This window comes from Stegostoma tigrinum, chromosome 24 (assembly GCF_030684315.1).
Source record: "Stegostoma tigrinum isolate sSteTig4 chromosome 24, sSteTig4.hap1, whole genome shotgun sequence".
NCBI classification, from domain to species: domain Eukaryota; kingdom Metazoa; phylum Chordata; class Chondrichthyes; order Orectolobiformes; family Stegostomatidae; genus Stegostoma; species Stegostoma tigrinum.
Window position 1 is genome coordinate 44,603,179 of NC_081377.1, and position 20,837 is coordinate 44,624,015.

Genomic DNA, 20,837 nt, shown 5'->3' on the forward strand with positions numbered 1-20,837 from the left:
TAGAAGGGAGTTTATCAAATTGGGGACCTGTGACCAGTGGTCTTCCACAGAGATCTGTGCTGGGACCACTGTTATTTGTGATATATGTAAATGACCTGGAGGAAGGTGTAGGTGGTCTGATCAGCAAGTTTGCAGATGACACGAAGATTGGTGGAGTGGCAGACAGTGAAGCGGACTGTCAGAAATTACAGCAGAATATAGATAGATTGAAGAGTTGGGCAGATAAATAGCAGATGAAGTTCAATCCAGGCAAATGCAAGGTGAAGCATTTTGGAAGATCAAATTCAAGAGCAAACTACACAGTAAATGGAAAAGTCCTAGGGAAAATTGACGTACAGAGAGATCTGGGTGTTCAGGTCCATTGTTCCCTGAAGGTGACAATGCAGGTCAATAGAGTGGTCAAGAAGGCATACGGCATGCTTTCATTCATCGGACGGGGTATTGAGTACAAGAGTTGGCAGGTCATGTTGCAGTTGTATAGGACTTTGGTTCGGCCACATTTAGAGTACTGTGTACAGTTCTGGTTGCCACATTACCAAAAGGATGTGGATGCTTTGGAGAGGGTGCAGAGGAGGTTCACCAGGATGTTGCCTGGTATGGAGGGTGCTAGCTATGAAGAGAGGTTGAGTAGATTAGGATTATTTTCATTAGAAAGACAGAGATTGAGGGGGTACCTGATTGAGGTCTACAAAATCATGAGGGGTATAGACAAGGTGGATAGCGAGAAGCTTTTTCCGAGAGTGGGGGATTCAATTACTCGGGGTCATGAGTTCAAAGTGAGAGGAGGAAAGTTGAAGGGAGATATGCGTGGAAAGTTCTTTATGCAGAGGATGGTGGGCGCCTGGAACACGTTGCCAGCAGAGGTGGTAAACGCAGACATGGTAGTGTCTTTCAAGATGTATCTGGACAGGTACATGGATGGGCAGGGAGCAAAGGGATACAGACCCTCAGAAAATAGATGACAGGTTTAGACAGAGGATCTTGATTGGCGCAGGCTTGGAGGGCCGAAGGGCATGTTTCTGTGCTGTAATTTTCTTTGTTCTTCTTTGTTCTTTGTTCAATGACCGTGTCAGGCATCAAATCAGCATTCGGCACTGAATAATGTCAGAATCTTCCTATTTTCTGCGAGCACACAGACCAGCCCACATCAATGCCCTCAATGGCAAGATGTACAAGACACAACAAAAGATGTTGTAGATAATGTTTATCCCCTATGTTCTCTTCCTGGTTCCTGATTGTGACAACTTCTTTTTTCCTTTATTCATTCACAGGATGAGGGTGTCACTAGCTAGGCAGCATTTATTACCCATACATAATTGCCCAGAGGGCAGTTAAAAGTCAACCATATTGCTGTGGGTCTGGAATCACATGTAGGCCAGACCAGGTAAGGATGGCAGCTTGCTTCCCTAAAAGACATTAGTGAACCAGATGGGTTTTTTTCCTGACAATGGATTCATGGTCACCATTAGACTCTTAATTCCAGATATTTATTGAATTCAAATTCTACCATCTGCTGTGGCAGGATTCAAATCCAGGTCCCCAGCACATTATCTAGGTCTCTGGATTAACAGGCCAATGATAATACCACTAGGCCATCACCTCCCCACTGATTTAGGGAGATAAAATGGATCAATTAGGATTATGTTCTCTGCAGTTTAAAAGTATGAGGAGGAATCTCACACAAACTTGTAGGATTCTAACAGGACCAGGCAAGGTAAATGCAAGAAGGATAATCCTGAAGACAGGGAGCCCAGACTATGGATCACAGTCTAAAGATACAGGGTAGGCCTTTTAAAACTGAAATGAGGAGAAATTTCTTCAGCCAGAGAGTGGGAGTCAGTGGGATTCTCTGCCACAAAGTGGTTCAGGTCAAACATTGAATAGTTTTAAGAAGGAATTAGACATAGTTCTTCAGGCTAAAGGGATCAAAGGGTATGGGGCAGAAAGCAGAAACAGTAGACTGAGTCAAATGATCAGGTGTGATCATGTTGGATGCCAGCACAGGCTCGAAGGGCTGAATGGCCTATTCTTGCTCCTATTGCCTATATTTCTATTTTTCCATTGTGTGACCCATAGCCTGAAAACTACTGGAATAATGGAGCCAAAACTTACAATCTTAATGTCGATTTTAAATGACCAAAATTGTTTGGAGAAATGTTCATGGATCTTAATTTTAACTCTTTGTGTGCTTTAGGAGCAGTAACCCCTGTCAAAGATCAAGCTGTTTGCGGGTCTTGTTGGAGCTTTGCAGCAACTGGTGCTCTAGAAGGAGCACTTTATCTCAAGGTGAACAGTGTGTTTCCAAAATGATTGGTAGTTCGGCTGTCTGGATGCAGACTTGAGTGTGTTTTATAGCAATGCAAAACTCATGAGTGTAGTGATGTTCGATGGTGCAGAGTGAGGATAATGCAGGTACGAACCTTACACTGCTCAATGTGTAGCTCGGCTGTGTTCACTGGAACACAACACGCAAATCAATCCTGGGTAATTCATACAATCTCTTACTTCCAGTCTGAGCTGGAATCAGCAACAAAGAACAAGCTGTTTATCTGCCTCCCACTGCTCCATCCCCAATCTCCAGCATCAGTGCAGATTAATGAACAATATAAGACCAATAGACATAGGACCAGAATTAAGCCAGTCAGTCCATGAAGACTACTCTGGCTTTCAATTGGAATATGGCTGATTTAATAATCCTTAACTCCACTTTCCTGCCTTTTCCCCAGTAGCCCTTGATTCCCTTACTCACTAAAGATCTCAGCCTTGAATATACTTTATGACCCAGCCTCGACAGCCCTCTACAGTAAAGACTTGCACAGATTTACTCCCCTCTGACAGAAGAAATTCCAGCCCATCTCTGTCATAATTGGACAATTCCTCATTCAGAATGACCTCTGGTCCTAGACTCTCCCTCAAGGAATAGCATTCTCCCTGCATCCAGCTTGTCAAACCCACTAAGAATCTTGCGTGTTTCAGAAAGTTTCTCATTTTTCTAAACTCCAATGAGCACAACCCAAACCGACTCAACCTGTCCTCAAAGGAAGAACCAAAGAAGTGAACCCTCGCTGGACTGTCTCAGATGCCAGGATATCTTTCCTTTATATAAGAGAACCTCAATTGATCACAGTATTCCAGCTCCGTTCTGACTCGTGCTTTTGTGCAACTTGAATAAGATTTCCTATTTTTATCCTCCATTCCCTTTGAAAAATTGGCCAACATTTAATTTGCCTTCACAATGATCCAGTGAATTGAACGCTAAACTTTATGATTCATGCACAAGGATTCCCAAATTCCTTTGTGCTGCAGATCCCTGCAAGTGTCTGTCCATTTAAAGGTGAAACATACTTATAATAATCTTTTTCAAATTTGAGGAATCCATCTTCATTTTTGACAATGAACAAGGTCAATAAAAGTCAATGTGTTCCTTCTTTCGATTATGTTTGGAGTAACCAAACTCCTTTGAAACTGAATGAAAATATAAACTTTTTAGAAGGGAATTGGATTGGCACTGAAGAGAAGCAATTTGCACTGTGACAAGGAAAGCAAGTAAGAACTGGACTAACTGAATTGCTGAGGTAGAGAGCTAGCACAGTTTTAACAGGCTGGATTGCCTCTTTCTCTGGTGCATCCAATCTACGTTTTAACGAAAACTGCAATTAAAATCTGAAATTAAACAGAAAATGCTGAATTGAAAATCTCTCATCAACTGAAACAAAAAGAAGCGGTCTAGTAATTTATCTGTCGCATTGTTCGGAAGCTAGTAATCAGCCCTGTTTGATGTGTATACCCTGTTTTAATGAAGCTATTGAAAAGTTTGTTGCTGCAATCATAGAAACAAAACTTGTTAGTGCCATCAAAGTTGCTGAGACAGGTGACCTTTATCTTATAGTTAAAAGACAAGTCTTCAAGTCAATTTTGAGCTGCTTGACTTCATCTCTCATTTGAACTGGTGATTTTATAAGTCTCAAATTAGCAGCGAAACAAAGGAATGTTTCTCAATTGCTTCTTGTTCTGAGTCAGAAGATGTAAATGAATAAATATTGTGCTGTAATGAAAGCCAAACATTAATTCTGGTTGAAAGTGTGCTAATTTAGTATCAGTGCAAGTACCTCAGTTTTGCCAAAGTTGATGTTGGAATAAAGTAAGTGCTAGGGAAACTCAGCAGGTTTGGCAGCATCTTTGGAGAGAGAAACAGAGTTAACATTTCAAGTCTGATATGACTGTTCTTTGGAAGAAACTCAAAACAGTAATTCTGTGTTTCTCTCCACAGATGTTGCCAGGCCTGCTGAGTTTCTCCAGCAATTCCTGTTCTTATTTCAGATCTCCAGCATCTTTTATTTTGTTTTTATTTTCCTGGAACAGAGTGTTTTATTTAATGTTTCCAAGATGAAACAGATCCAACGCTGTGATACCATACTAAGCTCACCTACTTTTCATCTCAGACAGGAAATTTAGTTCCTCTTTCTCAGCAAATGTTGATGGATTGTACCTGGGGCTTTGGAAACCATGGGTGTGATGGCGGATTGGAATGGCAGACATTTGAATGGATTATGAAACATGGTGGAATTGCTGATGCAGAACATTATGGCTCTTACATGGGACAGGTATGGACTCAGGCTTCCTTCCATTAATCAGTCACTATGCAACGTTCAGCTGAAAAAGTCCCAGATGAAGTGTATTTGGTAGTGGATGCCAGCATCACCTTGTATGGCATCCAGACTTATGGGAAAGATGTTCCTAAATTTATCCTTTTAAAAGCTGTAATATTTTTGTATACCTAGCTGGACTTTTCCCAGCTTGCCTGAGCCAAACCTTACCCTGCCAGCACCAGCCTTATAACTAAATCCTCCAGGGCCACTGCCCCACGCCTTGAGCACTTCATTTTTACCCATCTCTTGTTCCACTTTTCTGATCTACCGTGTCTCCCCAACACCCCTTCTCCCCAAACTCCACCTCAAATTCTTCAATAAGAACATCCTCCCCTCAAACTCTCCTTTATTCTTAAAGGTTTTAATCTTCGTCTCACCTCCTGTCTCCTGTTAATTCACCCTCATGTCCTTCCTCCTCCTTCATAAAAATAATCTCTGACACAGTTTCACAGAACTGGGCCTGATTGACTTCTCAGGCCTCACTACTCTCATGCAATCACAAACAAGACTAACATTGGTCATTTGCTTCTATTCCTCACGATCTACATCTTTCTACTCCCTCTTGAATTTAATTTCTATTTCAGCCGCCACTTGTTGACAGAGACAATCCTCATGTTGCTTGTCCTGTATTGACTAGGATAACTGCAATATATCCTTTCCATTAATCTCTCATCTCCACCTTCCCACATCTTTGACCCAAGAAAACAATACCTTTATATCAAATTCTTTAATGTAGTTAAATATCCAATGGTCCTTCACAGGGGTTTAATCAAATGCAAGATTGATGGGCACAACGGGTGATCAAACATTCTGATAATGCGAGAGGTTTTAAAGGTGAGGAAACTTGTGTGTTGATGGTTTACAACAGGGGCTTTGTCATAAATTAGCAAAACTGCTGGACCATACAAAGCCCTACAGGGTAGTGGTGTTCTTTGCCAAAATCTAATCCTATCTAAATCCTTCTGGAGGTCAAAGCCAGATGCATCTTTCATTATAAATCATTTTGTTAAACACACTCCCTTGAATCATCCAGCGTCACCTATTACAATAAACATGAGAAACTCACGAATTTCTTCATCCTGAAGATAAGGATTCACCTCTGTCCCCTGCTGACTGTCATTCCAATGCGCACAAAACTCTATTATTCCAATATCTCTTTCTTTCCCAAACATCTTTTCCATCCATTTGTCTCTATTTTTGTATTCCTTCTCGCCACACCAGCTCCAATCTCTCTGTTCTTGACATCTCTTTTCCATGCCCTTAGTCCCATTTGCTGACTTCTGAGATCTTTCTTGCTTTTGTCATACCTGCCAGGATAAATAAATCTATCTCCTCCAGCACTGTCCCCTTCCCTTTTAAGAACTAACATGAGAACTCACCATCCCAGCTCAAAAAGAAATTGCCATTGGACACCCGCCCCCATCCTTGCTCCCTATCATCAATCTGTATTTCTACCAAAAATTTCTTGAAAATGTTGTTCCTCCCAAATACGTGTTCATTTTTTTTCTTCATTCCTTTCATTAGGTTTCCACCATTTCCACAATATTGACACAATCAAAATTCTCCAAATATACAGTCGCTATTACTGAGAGCACAATCTTTGTTCTCCACTGCAACATTCAGGATGATGATTAGGAACATAGGAACAGGCACAGACCCCTCAGCCTCTCAAACTCATTCTACCATTCAATGAGATCAAGGCTGATCTGTGGCCTAACTCCATCCACGTGCCTTTGACTCATATCGTTTAATACCTTTGCTTATCAAAATACGTAACTGTTTCAAATTAAAAGTTAACAACTGGTCCAGCATCCACTGCCATTTGTGGAAGAGAGTTTCAAACCTGTCCCACCCTTTGTGTGTCGAAGTGCTTCCTAATATCTCTCCTGAATGGTCTGGCCGCTAATTCTCCAGCTATGCTCCTGGTTTTGGAATCCCCAACCAGTGGAAATAGTTTACCGTTATACACCCTGCCTTTTCCTGTTAATATCTTGAAGACTTTGATCAGATCACCCCTTAACCTTCTAAATTCTGGAGAATTCTCTACTACCACAAGCTAACCCCTGAAGCCCAGGTATCATTCTTGTAAACCTATATTGTACAGTCGGTTCTTATATAATGTGATAGTTCTGTTCTCATGTGATATTGCGTAATATGCAAATTGCACAATAGCCATGCCTTTAAACAAATGGGGCCAGAATCGCGTTACAGCTAATACAGTTAAGGAAAGTGCGTATTCTACATACAGCGGTCTAAATTCTTCAATGACGTCAAAGCCAATTTGTGTTGAAGAAGCATGCATTGTAGCAGAACTGACTGTACCCCCTCCAAGATCGATACATCCTTCCTAAGTTATAGTATCCAGATCTGCTGACAGTACCATCCTTGTCTGAAGCCTGCTCTCCACTGCACCTGTTTGCTCATCCTGCTCTTTTTGCAATGTTATCCGTCCAGTTGTAAATCATTTCCAGTATTGGTTTCTCAATCGCATCATCATTACCTCACCATTGATTCCAACCTACTGCCCAGGCACTCTCTTGAGCTGAATCATACCATTCATGTTTATGGTCATGGCTTTGATGCTTTAATTGATTCTGAAATGAGTTTTCAAAGACTTGGAGCATTTTTCTACTTTATGGATGATATTTAACTATATTTTGCCCTTGGTAATAGACTGTGATAATGAAATAACTGAGCACATAATTTGCTAAATGTTAATATGGATCCAAACCAACAGATGGGAATGTGGTAAATCTCTTCCTCTCTCCCAATGTATTGCCCTCAGTTGTCCAAAAGTTGCTAATCCTAGCTCAAGAAGAAGAGGCAGATCCCAAAACTACCTATGTGATACATGGGAGAGAGATAATGGGAACTGCAGATGCTGGAGAATTCCAAAATAACAAAGTGTGAAGTTGGATGAACACAGCAGGCCAAGCAGCATCTCAGGGGCACAAAAGCTGATGTTTCGGGCTCGTTGATGAAGGGTCCAGGCCCGAAACGTCAGCTTTTGTGCTCCTGAGATGCTGCTTGGCCTGCTGTGTTCATCCAGCCTCACATTTTATTATCTATGTGATACATGGCATGGGAGTTATTAAGAAGCAAATTCCTACTATTTAAGCTAACTGGCCCTACCATTGTAAATCTGAAACTAAATGAATCAAGGAAGGAGAATTTGTTAGTTATGAGATCCCTTCAATTGCTGTCCAGTTGTTGCTTTGCACAGAGCAATGTGTTTAGACTTGAATCATGTGGAATCTGGTACATTCAGCTTACAAAAGCATAACTACAAAATTAGTTTGCTGAACTAATTACTCTACAACTAATAGGTTTGTAGTAAGAAAGCTTGATCCAGACAAGGATGGTATGATTTCAACCCATATGCAATAAACTCACATGAAGAAAGTTTAAGATGTGAAGCAATATGGGTTCTTAAAATTATTCAAGGTTCATTAAAGATTTTCTGATGTTTTGACTGGAGCAATAGTAGCCCTCATAAGAAATATTTGATCTCCAGTTGAAATGTTTGTGGTAAGTTGAAGATAAATTAGTCTCCTAAAGGAACATTGCCTACACCTTGCTGGAATAATATGATTTAAAGTTTCACAGTCAGGACAATTTCCCTTTTAGGAGATTTATGATGTAATTGCTTTGTGATATCAGGAGATCTCATTGTGACCACTCCCTTCCTCAGGTATTTCCCAACCAATTACAGCTACACAATTAAACAGAAGTTTTAGAGACAGTGTGTGGTGGATGCTTTCTAAAGAGATGGACACCAAGGAGAGTGGACAGTGAGCTAACTGCTGAAAAAATTGGGATGGACTGTTGAAGGCTAGCCACAGGACAGAAGATTGGGGTGGGGATCTTGTAAAAAAAGGAAATCTCATGAAAAAGAAAGCATTCTTTAAAATCTAGAGGTGTGAGACTAGAAAAGCACAGCAGGTCAGACAGCATCTGAGAAGCAGTTAAGTCAACGTTTTGGGCCAAAACCCTTGGCCCAAAATGTTGATTTACCTGCTTCTCGGATACTGTCTGACCTGCTGTGCTTTTCCAGCCTCACACCTATTGACTCTGGCTCCAACATCTGCAGCCTTGTTGTCTCCATTCTTTAAAATTTGTTTGTAGTTCGGACTTAGCTAAGGGGCTGCATGACAAGTGCTATCAATGTGTACATAACTTGGAACTCTCGAGTTATAACATTGAAGGAAGTGGAATGTGCTCTCACTGGGAATAGGAGATGTTTCCTTTCAAGATGGCAGGAGAAACAAAAGGACTCCATCAGGCAGCAGGCTGTACACAGTTTACTGGCACATTGGTACAAAGTTTCCATTACTTACTGAATGAGAAGCTGGTTTGATCTCTGAAGTTAATTGTGCAGATAGTTGAGTATATGATGGAACATAAACATTCTGCAAATTGTGAGAAAGAGCATAAAGATTGGGAGCATCTTGATGCCTGATTTATGATAAAGACGTTAGCAAAAGCAAAAGTGAAAACATGTGGATGCTGGAGACGGGAAATAAAAAGAAAGTACTAGAGAAACTCAGCAGGTCTGGCATCCTCTGTGGAGACAGAAACAGAATTAACATCTCAGGTCAATAACTTTGCATCAGTGAGCAAAACCCTCTGCTCCAAATATCGTGTTTGAGGTAAGTTAATTATTGGCATCATGTGGACCTCCAAATGTCATGTTTCATTATGATACCATGAAGACATTTGCATGTGGGATGAAAGAGAACAAACTCTCTATATTCTAAAAGACTATTGCTTTTGGAAATAAAGCACCAAATGATAGCATTTCTACACTGCACTTTGTGTAAAGGATGCTGAAACATGTTTCATGTTTGCTATGTAGTTGCAAAGGACTGGGAGGCAGTAGTGAATTTTCTCACTCCACAAATGCTGCCAGATTGACTGAGGTGGATGCAGCTACTGTATTTCAAGTATTGGCAGTATTTTTGATTTCACATAAGATGCTTTCCCTGACAGCTCCTTTCCATGCAGTAAAGTTCAAAATTCTTTACCTTCACTCACAAACTCCACCCTATACAATAGGGATCAGCTTTGTCGGGCTTTATGAACTTCAACGTTCAACAGTTTCTTCACTGAGTTAAACTCAAGGTATAGACTTTATCATGGCACCTCTAGCACTATAACCCATTCATGGCTCCACATAGTTTTAATCAACATGTCCAGACAGAGTGTGACACTCATTTGGGACATGTAAGACTTGAACCAAGACTATCTGGCCCAGAGCTAGGGACACTGTCACTGTGTCAGAAGAATCTCACAGAAATCAGCCTTTCCATCAATGAACTGAAGCTCTGTTTCCCACATCTAGGCAAGGACACTAACCATTATACCAACAAACAGCTTTGCTCTATGCCTCTGATCTGTTGCCATTGTGTTGAATCTTATAGCAAACTTTTTATTCATGCTGAAGATTTTTCCGAAGCCCTATGGCTTTGAACTTAATTAGCATTCTTTTTATCCAGTTAGTCCCTTACTTCTGTTCCCTCACAAGCTGACCCTGAAACTTTCCTTGTCCTTTCATGTATTTACCAATTATTGAACCAGCTTTTCCCACCATTCAGACAGCATGGTTCTATCAGAACAATTTATTGCATAAAAGCAATGATACAAGTTGTCACTTCCACAAAGAAACTAAGGATATTGGACATGCATCAACTTCCTGTCTCAGAATGTACTGGTTATTGTTTACCACTTGTCTTAGGGACATTGAGCAGTGTGACACCAGTATCCCAAGCCCGTCATGAGATCAAGTAATCGAATTACTTAACTCTTATATAAGTCTGATGTAATTTGTAAGTGAACAGAGGAATTGAAGGGAATGAAATATTCATTTTCAGTCTGGTCTAACTCATTGGTGTGTTTTTTTTCACAAACTGCTTTCGCTCTTATTTGCTGTTGAATTTTGTCGTTTGAAGCATTTGATTCTGTAATGTAATTCTTCCTTTTCTGAGTCAGCTGGTTATACATTTGGACTTCCTGTTTGAAAGGATGAAGTGTGTGGAACAATAAACAGCACTTCATGGATGATTGCGAGAGGAAGGAGAAAGATTTTACTCATTTACTCATCAACTGTCAACATTTTGTTTGGGCTTTAACGCATTACGATCTTTAACAGCGAGCTGATTCCCATCACCTTTGAATCTTCCATTGCAAATGTTCTCTTTTATAATGAGGAAATAATACTCAAAGGATGTTTAGATAAATTTAGAGATAATGGGAACTGCAGATGCTGGAGAATTCCAAGATAATAAAATGTGAGGCTGGATGAACACAGCAGGCCAAGCAGCATCTCAGGAGCACAAAAGCTGACGTTTCGGGCCTAGACCCTTCATCAGAGAGGGAGATGGGGAGAGGGAACTGGAATAAATAGGGAGAGAGGGGGAGGCGGACCGAAGATGGAGAGTAAAGAAGATAGGTGGAGAGAGTATAGGTGGGGAGGTAGGGAGGGGATAGGTCAGTCCAGGGAAGATGGAGGTGGGATGAGGTTAGTAGGTAGCTGGGGGTGCGGCTTGGGGTGGGAGGAAGGGATGGGTGAGAGGAAGAACCGGTTAGGGAGGCAGAGACAGGTTGGACTGGTTTTGGGATGCAGTGGGGGGAGGGGACGAACTGGGCTGGTTTAGGGATGCAGTAGGGGAAGGGGAGATTTTGAAACTGGTGAAGTCCACATTGATACCATATGGCTGCAGGGTTCCCAGGCGGAATATAAGTTGCTGTTCCTGCAACCTTCGGGTGGCATCATTGTGGCAGTGCAGGAGGCCCATGATGGACATGTCATCTAGAGAATGGGAGGGGGAGTGGAAATGGTTTGCGACTGGGTGGTGCAGTTGTTTGTTGCGAACTGAGCGGAGGTGTTCTGCAAAGCGGTCCCCAAGTCTCCGCTTGGTTTCCCCAATGTAGAGCAAGCCACACCGGGTTCAGTGGATGCAGTGATAAATTTACCCGTCTTCTCACATGGACTGGGCTTGCAACAACGCACTCGCAATCAAATAAAAAAAGAGATTGCTAATAGGTAATCCCATTGCTTTGCTTCGTCAACGATCATCTGTTGGAAATATAAACAGAAGGTACTGGGGAAATTCAGTAGACCAGGCAGTAACTTTTTAACGAATAGTCACACTGGATTTGAAACATTGATTCTGCTTTCCCTCCACAGATGCTGCCAGACCTGCTGAGGTTCTCCGCACTTTTTCTGTATTTATTTGAGATTCCACCACTCACAGCATTTTAGCTTTTATCATCAATTGCGTCTTTACATTAAGTGAAAAAGAAAGGCTAAAACTTCAGTAAGGGTTTGGATAGTTTGTCGTAAACTGTGATCGGCAGTACGGAGTGATCAGAAACATTCCTGCGGACACAGCTTTTTAAAGACAGGGCATCGAACATAACCTATATCTGGAGATTGAGAAAACCACCTTGAAAGAAATTAATTAAACTGCAGTAATATTAACTAGATATGAATGGTATGTAGTCAATGTAAAGTCAGATATTGAAAGCCGGATTGTTTTCAATCGTGTTTCTGAAACCTTTCAGTTTTTTTTGGTTCCCTCTCATTTTGATGTGCTGTTTATTCCTAGAATGGATTCTGCCACTATAATCAATCCACACTTACAGCCAAACTGAACAGTTACACCAGTGTCACTCCAGGAGACAGCGAAGCATTAAAAATGGCCATCTTCAAAAATGGACCAGTGGCTGTTGGGATGGATTGTGCACATAAATCCTTTCAGTTTTACAGCAGTGGTGTTTATTATGAGCCAACGTGCGGTAAGTCTTCTAGCTTTCATAATGTGCTAATGGTAAAAAAGATAATAGAGTTTTATTTGGAATAAACTTTAACAGTCCAATAAGTTTAACCCCTATCATTTGAATATAACTTACCATTACAGCAGCAAATGTCACTGCTGTAATCATAGCAATTATAGAAAACAACTTTAATTTTTCAACGGCAGTCAGGTCATCAAAAAACATTATATCCGTGGGGCAACTACTTGAAATGGTTGACCCAGAAATATAGCAAACATGATTTCAAACTGGGGGAATAGTTGCACTGGAGGCTACGTATTCAGAATTTGCTGGATAATCTCAGTAGATCTGACAGCATCTGTAGAGAGAAAGCAGAGTTCACATTTCTGGTCCAGTGACCCTTCTTCAGGACCCTGAAGTAGAACTCTGAGATCTAAAGAAGGGTCACCTGACTTGAAACTTTAACTCCAATTTCTCTGCAGAGATGCTGCCAGACCCATTGAGATTTTCCAGCAATTTGTTCTAGTTTCTCATTTCCAGCGTCTATAGCTCTTTCAGTTTTAGTAGGCATTGGGGTGCTTGGCTAGCTCTGTTGGCTGGAAGGCTGGCCTATAACACAGAGTGTTGCCAGCAGCACAGGTTCAATTCCCTGACCAGCTGAGGTTACCATGAAAGACTGTCCTTCTCAATCTCACCCCTCACCTGGGGCAGCGTGACCCTCAGGTTAAGCCAGCATCAGTCATCTCTCTCTAGCAAGAGAGCAGGGCTATAGTTACTTCACTTTTAATAGTACCCCATATTCTTAAGTAGACAAATAATTATTCAAAATATTAAATACTAATATTTAAATGCTGCCATTATTTTATGCTAATATTAAATAAGCAATGATTAGCATAATGTTTGGATTACTGAGCTAGTAATTTTGAGAGTTGGACAAATAATCGACAGAATTGAATTTAAATCTAATTAGATCATCTGGAGAAATTAAATTCAGCTCAAAAAGTAAAGCTGGAATAAAAATCTATTCACTCTATTGATGACCATTGCACTAAACGATTGGTGTAAAATCCCAAATGGTCCTTTAAGGGGAGGAAATGTGCTGATCTTTCCAATCTGACCTATATGGCAACCTGGAATTAAGAGTCTAATGATGACCATGAATTCATTGCTAATTGTCAGAAATATCCACCTGATGCACTAATATTCTTTAGGGAAGGGAATGCCCTCCTTCCCTGGTCTGGTCTTTATGATACTCCAGGCACAATGCAAAATCTCTCTGGGCAATTTGAGATGGGCAAAAACACACTCATCCTGCGAATGAGCTAAAAAATGTAATACTAGATCTACAACAACATGATGGACTCTGATTCTGAAATGGCCAGGTAAATTATTGAGTTGTTGAGAAAATGTCATGCCACCATCACCAAAGGAACAAAAAGAACGTTAATTGGTGGCCTTGCCAGTGACTTTCCAATTCCTCTGAATGAATGTCAAAAAATAATGGTGGTTGGATATTTGGCAGATGTTTTCCCATTTTTATAGAACAACTTACGAATGAACCAGTCAGTCTGTGTCTTCATTTATCCAACTGTGCCCACTCCACCCCAGAATAAAGGGTATGCCGCAGTTATTTGTGTGGTTAAAAATGGGAAGCTTTGTGCAATTTATGTGTATGGATAGCATCAGATGTTACCCTGAAAACATTCTGATTCGTGCTTGTTTATGTTATGTATGTATGAAATTTGCTAAAGGAAATTGAGACAAACTTTATGTGAAAGAAGTGTAAGGGAACCACTGTATTGATATCCTTTAATGTTATGGTCTTTCTGACTTAGGAAATGACCTGGAAGATTTGAATCATGCTGTGCTTGCGGTTGGCTTTGGAACACTTGCTGGTCAGCCATACTGGCTCATTAAAAACTCTTGGTCAACATACTGGGGAAATGATGGATACATACTGATGTCCATGAAAGACAACAACTGTGGAGTTGCAACAGATGCAATTTATGTCACCCTGGAGTGACTGCACAGAAAGATATGTGAACATTTGACTCGTATTGTTTCCTCAAATACATGATCATTTAGTCAAAATTTATTTTTACACAGATAATTGCAACAGTCCTTGTCAGCATGAAGTGTAATAATCAAATACAAATGCAATAATGATCAATAAAGTTTAATCTTTAATTTCTTTCCTTAACTGCGAACTCTTGAAAACTATTGTGTATATTGTTGGAAAGTGCTTCTTTTTCATTATTGATGGAAGAGAAATGCATTGGCACATAACGGAAATGATGTGATTATGCGGATGCAGCATAATGCTTCATGCTGGAAAACACTTATCCCAATAAATCATTATAGCATGCTTCTTCTGAGATAGCATCCTTTTGTTCATCGATAAATGGTTGTATGTAAAATGAACACAATGATTCTCTTACAAATTTCACAAAACTAAAGCACAACAAAAGGATGTAATCGATTAATTTTCCTACAACATAAATATAAAATTGTTACTAATAAATCTAGTATGAAACTCAGAAACAAAGTTGTTTTTTAACCAGAGCATGGTAAAAATGTGGAACATATGAAGTGGTTGAGGTGTGCAGTATACATGTGTTTAAGGGGAAGCTGGATAAACACGGGAAATGGAGGGGAGCAGTGTGCTGACAGAACTAGACGAAATAGTTAGGAGGAGGCTAGTCTTGAGCATGAACACCGGCAGACAACTGGTTGGATATCCAAGATCATGGTGACAAGTTACTCCCTAACTGCTCATCCTAACTGTTGGATGTGAAGGAACAAGGAAGGACATACCAGTAAAGCTGATGAATGACACACAATAAAACAAACCAAAACAGAAATTGTTGGAGAAACTCAGCAGGTCTCGGAGCACCTGCGGACAGAAAATGGAATTAATACTTTTAGTCCAGTGACCCTTCTTCTGAATGGAATCTTCCGGATTCTGACCTGAAGACGGAAGCTATCAAACTTGAAACATTAACTCTGGACTTCCCTTTCTGCCAGAGAATGGTTTTGTGAGTTGGGGTGTGAGTGGTCTTGTTGGGTGTGAATGGTTTAGAGGTGTGGGTGGGGAGCAGCTGTGGGTATAAATAGTTTTCAGGTGTGTGGGTGGGAATGTGGATGGTTTTAGAAATTAGAGTAGGGGGAGTAGCTGAGATGCTGGTTTTGGGGGTGGGTTTGTGAATGGAAAGCAGGCAGGGTCTGAGTGGTTTTAGGGGTGGGGTGTGGTTGGGGAGGTATTGGCTTTAGGAGTTGGGATGTGTGTCAGGAGCAGGTGGGAGCCGAAGTGGTTTTGTGGTGGTGGGTGGGAATGTGGATGGTTTTGGGGTTTGAGTTGTGTGTGGGTGAAGCTAGGGGTGACAGTGGCTCTGGGGTTCCTGGGCAGAGGTGTGAGTAGATCTGGGCATGCTGGGTGAGCGGTGTGAGTGGAGTAGGGCTCTGGGTGGAGGTGCTAATGGATTTGGGGTGCTGGGTGGGAAATGTGTGAGGTTTGGGGATGCTGGATGGGGGTGTGAGTGGTTTGGGGTTCTAGGTAGGGGGTCTGAGTGGTTTGGCAGTGCTGCATGTGGTGTGTGAGTAATTTGGGGTGCTGAGTGGGGATTTGAATGGTTTGGAGCTGCTAGTGGGGGTGTAGTGGCTTGGGAGTACTCTGCGGGAGATGTGAGTAGTTCTGGGACTGCTGGGTGAGGGATATGAGTGATTCTAGGGGTGCTGGGTGGGGGGTGTAGGTGTGGTTTGGGGGTGCTTGATGGGGTGTGAATGGTTTGGAGGTGCTGGGTTGGGGTGTGGGTGGTTTGGGGGTGCTGGGTGGGAGATGTGAGTGGTCTGGGGGTTCTGGGTGTGGGGTGTGAATGGTTTAGAGGTGTGGGGGTTTGGGGGTGGTGTGTGAGTGGTTTGGGGGTGCTGGGTGGGAGGTGTGAGTGGTTTGAGATGATGGGTAGGTGGTGTGAGTGGGTGGGGGAGTATAGTGATTCTGGGGGTGCTGGTAAGGGGGGTGAGTGGTTCTGGGGGCACTGGGTGGGAGTTATGAGTGGATTAGGATGGGGGTGTGAGTGGTTTGGGATGCTGGGTCGGGGTGTAATGGGTGTTGGGTGTGGGTGGTTTGGGATGCTGGGTGGGGGTTTAAAGGGTGTTGGGTGTGGGTGGCTTGGGATGCTAGGTGGGGGTGTAATGGGTGTAGGGTGTGGGTGGTTTGGGATGCTGGTGGGGATTTAAAGGGTGTAGGGCGTGGGTGGCTTGGGATGCTAGGTGGGGGTGTAATGGGTGTAGGGTGTGGGTGGTTTGGGATGCTGGATGGGGAGTGTAATGAGTGTACGGTGTGGGTGGTTTGGGATGCTGGGTGGGGGTGTAATGGGTGTAGGGTGTGGATGATTTGGGGGTGCTGGGTGTGGGGTGTGGGTGGTGTGTAGGTGCTGGGTGGGGGAGGTGTGATTGGGTGCAGCATGTGGGTGGTTTGGGGGTGCTGGGTGAGGTGTGTGATTGGGTGTAGGATGTGGGTAGTGTGGGGGTGCTGGATGGGGGGGTCTGATTGGGTGTAGGGCTTGGGTGGTTTGGGGTTGCTAGGTTGGGGGTGTGATTGGGTGTAGGGTGTGGGTTGTGTGTGGGTGCTGGGTGGGGGGTGTGATTGGGTGTGGGGTGTTGGTGGTTTGGGGGTGCTGGGTGGGGGGATGTGATTGGGTGTGGGGTGTGCGGGGATGAGATTGGGTGTGGGGTTTGGTTGGTGTGTGGGTGCTGGGTGGGTGTGTGATTGAGTGTGGGGTGTGGGTGGTTTGGGAGTGCTGGGTGGGGGGATATGATTGGGTGTGGGGTGTGGTTGGTGTGTGGGTGGTGGGTGAGGCGGTGTGATTGGGTGTGGGGTGTGGGTGATTTGGGGGTTTTGGGCAGGGTGTGATGGGGTGTGAGGGGGTGTGGGTGGTTTGGGGTTGCTGCGTGGGGGGATGAGATTGGGTGTGGGGTGTGGTTGGTGTGTGGGTAATGGGTTGGGGGGCTGTGATTGGTGTGTGGGTGATGGGTGGGGTGCTGTGGTTGGTGTGTGGGTGATGGGTAGGGAGTGTGATTGGGTGTAGCGTGTGGTTGGTGTGTGGGTGATGGGTGGGGGTTGTGATTTAGTGTGGGGTGTGGGTGCTGGGTGGGGGTGTGATGGGGTGTGGGTGGTTTGGAGGTGCTGGGTGGGGGGTTTGGGTGGTTTCAGGGTGCTGGGTGGAGGATGTGATTGGGTGTGGGGTGTGGTTGATGTGTTGGTGATGGGTGGGGGGTGTGATTGGGTGTGGGGTGTGGGTGGTTTGGGGATGCTGGGTGGGGGGTGAGATTGGGTGTGGGATTTGGGTGGTGTGTGGGTGCTGGGTGGTGGCTGTGATTGGGTGTGGGGTGTGGGTGTTTGGGGATGCTGGGTGGGGGTGTGACTGGGTATAGGGTGTGGGTGGTTTTGGGGATTCTGGGTGGGGGTGAGATTGGGTGTGGGGTGTGGTTGGTGTGTGGGTGCTGGGTGGGTGTGTGATTGAGTGTGGGGCGTGGGTGGTTTGGGAGTGCTGGGTGGGGGGATGTGATTGGGTGTGGGGTGTGGTTGGTGTGTGGGTGGTGGGTGAGGCGGTGTGATTGGGTGTGGTGTGTGGGTGCGTGGTGTGATTGGGTGTGGGGTTTGGATGGTTTCGGGGTGCTGGGTGGAGGATGTGATTGGGTGTGGGGTGTGATTGATGGGTGGGTGATGGGTGGGGGGATGTGATTGGGTGTGGGGTGTGGTTGGTGTGTGGGTGATGGATGGGGGGTGTGACTGGGTGTAGGGTGTGGGTGGTTTGGGGGTGCTGGGTGGGGGTGAGATTGGGTGTGGGGTGTGGTTGGTGTGTGGGTAATGGGTTGGGGAGGTGTGATTGGGTGTGGGTGGTGTGGGTGCTGGATGAGGGGTGAAATTGGGTGTGGTGTGTGGGTGCATGGTGTGATTGAGTGTGGGGTTTGGATGGTTTCAGGGTGCTGGGTGGAGGATGTGATTGGGTGTGGGGTGTGGTTGGTGTGTGGGTGATGGGTGGGGGATGTGACTGGGTGTAGGGTGTGGGTGATTTGGGGGTGCTGGGTGGGGGTGAGAATGGGTGTGGGGTATGGTTGGTGTGTGGGTAATGGGTTGGGGAGGTGTGATTGGGTGTGGGTGGTGTGGGTGCTGGATGAGGGGTGAAATTGGGTGTGGGGTGTGGGTGGTGTGGGTGCGGAGTGTGATTAGGTGTGGGGTTTGGATGGTTTTGGGGTGCTGGGTGGAGGATGTGATTGGGTGTGGGGTGTGGTTGGTGTGTGGGTGATGGGTGGGGGGTGAGGGGATGTGATTGGGTGTGGGGTGTGGTTGGTGTGTGGGTGATGGGTGGGGGGTATGACTGGGTGTAGGGTGTGGGTGGTTTGGGGGTGCTGGGTGGTCGCTGTGATTGTGTGTGGGGTGTGGGTGGTTTGGGGATGCTGGATGGGGGTGAGATTGGGTGTGGGGTTTGGGTGGTGTGTGGGTGCTGGGTGGGGGGTGTGATTGGGTGTGGGTTGTGGGTAATGGGTTGGGGGTGTGTGGGTGGTTTGGGGATGCTGAGTAGGGGTGAGATTGGGTGTGGGGTGTGGGTAATGGGTTGGGGGAATGTGGGGTGTGGGTAATGGGTTTAGGGGGTGTGGTGATGCTGAGTGGGGGTGAGATTGGGTGTGGGGTGTGGGTAATGGGTTGGGGGGTGTGGTGTGTGGGTAATGGGTTGAGGAGGTGTGGACATGCTGAGTGGGGGTGAGATTGGGTGTGGGTTGTGGGTGGTGTGGGTGCTGGATGAGGGGTGAAATTGGGTGTGGGGTGTGGGTGGTGTGGGTGCAGAGTGTGATTGGGTGTGGGGTTTGGATGGTTTTGGGGTGCTGGGCGGAGGATGTGATTGGGTGTGGGGTGTGATTGGTGTGTGGGTGATGGGTGAGGGGATGTGATTGGGTGTGGGGTGTGGTTGGTGTGTGGGTGATGGGTGGGGGGTGTGACTGGGTGTAGGGTGTGGGTGGTTTGGGGGTGCTGGGTGGTCGCTGTGATTGTGTGTGGGGTGTGGGTGGTTTGGGGATGCTGGATGGGGTGAGATTGGTTGTGGGGTTTGGGTGGTGTGTGAGTGCTGGGTGGGTTGTGTGATTGGGTGTGGGGTGTGGGTAATGGGTTGGGGGTGTGTGGGTGGTTTGGGGATGCTGAGTGGGGGTGTGATTGGGTGTGGGGTGTGGGTAATGGGTTGGGGGGTTGTGATTGGGTGTGGGGTGTGTGTGGTGTTGGTGCTGGGTGAGAGGTGAGATTGGGTGTGGGATGTGGTTGGTGTGTGGGTAATGGGGTGGGGGGGGTGTGATTGGGTGTGGGGTGTGGGTAATGAGTTGAGGGGGTGTGGGCATGCTGAGTGGGGGTGAGATTGGGTGTGGTGTGTGGGTGGTGTGGGTAAGGAGTGTGATTGGGTGTGGGGTTTGGATGGTTTTGGGGTGCTGGGTGGAGGATGTGATTGGGTGTGGGGTGTGGTTGGTGTGTGGGTGATGGGTGGTGGGTATGACTGGGTGTAGGGTATGGGTGGTTTGGTGGTGCTGGGTAGTGGCTGTGATTGTGTGTGGGGTGTGGTGGTTTGGGGATGCTGGATGGGGATGAGATTGGGTGTGGGGTTTGTGTGGTGTGTGGGTGCTGAGTGGGGGTGTGATTGGGTGTGGGTTGTGATTAATGGGTTGGGGGGTGTGGGTGGTTTGGGGATGCTGAGTGGGGTTGAGATTGGGTGTGGGGTGTGGGTAATGGGTTGGGGGTGTGGGTTATGGGTAATGGGTTTATGGGGTGTGGGGATGCTGAGTGGGGGTGAGATTGGGTGTGGGGTGTAGGTAATGGGGTGGGGGGGTGTGATTGGGTGTGGGGTGTGGGTAATGGGTTGGGGGGGTGTGGGGTGAGGGTAATGGGTTTAGGGGGTGTGGGGATGCTGAGTGAGGGTGAGATTGGGTGTGGGTTGTGGGTAATGTGTTGGGGGTGTGTGATTGGGGTGTGGGGTGTGGGTGCTGGGTGAGAGGTGAGATTGGGTGTGGGATGTGGTTGGTGTGTGGGTAATGGGTTGGGGGTGTGATTGGGTGTGGGGTGTGGGTAATGGGTTGAGGGGGTGTGGGCATGCTGAGTAGGGGTGAGATTGGGTGTGGGGTGTGTGTGGTGTGGGTGCGGGGTGTGATTGGGTGTGGGTGCTGGGTGAGAGGTGAGATTGGGTGTGGGATGTGGTTGGTGTGTGGGTAATGGGTTGGGGGTGTGATTGGGTGTGGGTTGGGGGTGTGGGGTTTAGGTGGTTTGGGAATGCTCGGTGACATGTAGCTCCGCCCAGAGCTGAGTAGACTTCTTTGAGTAAAGATGATTGGTTATTGTGCGCATGCGGCCCCGCCCCCTGGATGATGTTGATT

The 20,837-nt window shown here is 45.3% G+C and overlaps 1 protein-coding gene across 2 annotated transcripts in view; it reads left to right on the forward strand.

The window, feature by feature from the left end:
* The window catches only part of LOC125465073 (digestive cysteine proteinase 2-like), a 33,164-nt gene extending 18,253 nt beyond the window's left edge, over positions 1 to 14,911 (forward strand). For both annotated transcript variants that reach the window (XM_048558161.1, XM_048558162.1), the window contains 4 exons: positions 2,195 to 2,286; positions 4,443 to 4,604; positions 12,257 to 12,446; positions 14,261 to 14,911. In XM_048558161.1, the coding sequence (XP_048414118.1) occupies positions 2,195 to 2,286; positions 4,443 to 4,604; positions 12,257 to 12,446; positions 14,261 to 14,448 (632 nt within the window). In that variant the 3' untranslated portion in view covers positions 14,449 to 14,911. The remainder of the gene's footprint in view (positions 1 to 2,194; positions 2,287 to 4,442; positions 4,605 to 12,256; positions 12,447 to 14,260) is intronic.
* The last annotated feature ends 5,926 nt before the right edge of the window (positions 14,912 to 20,837 follow it).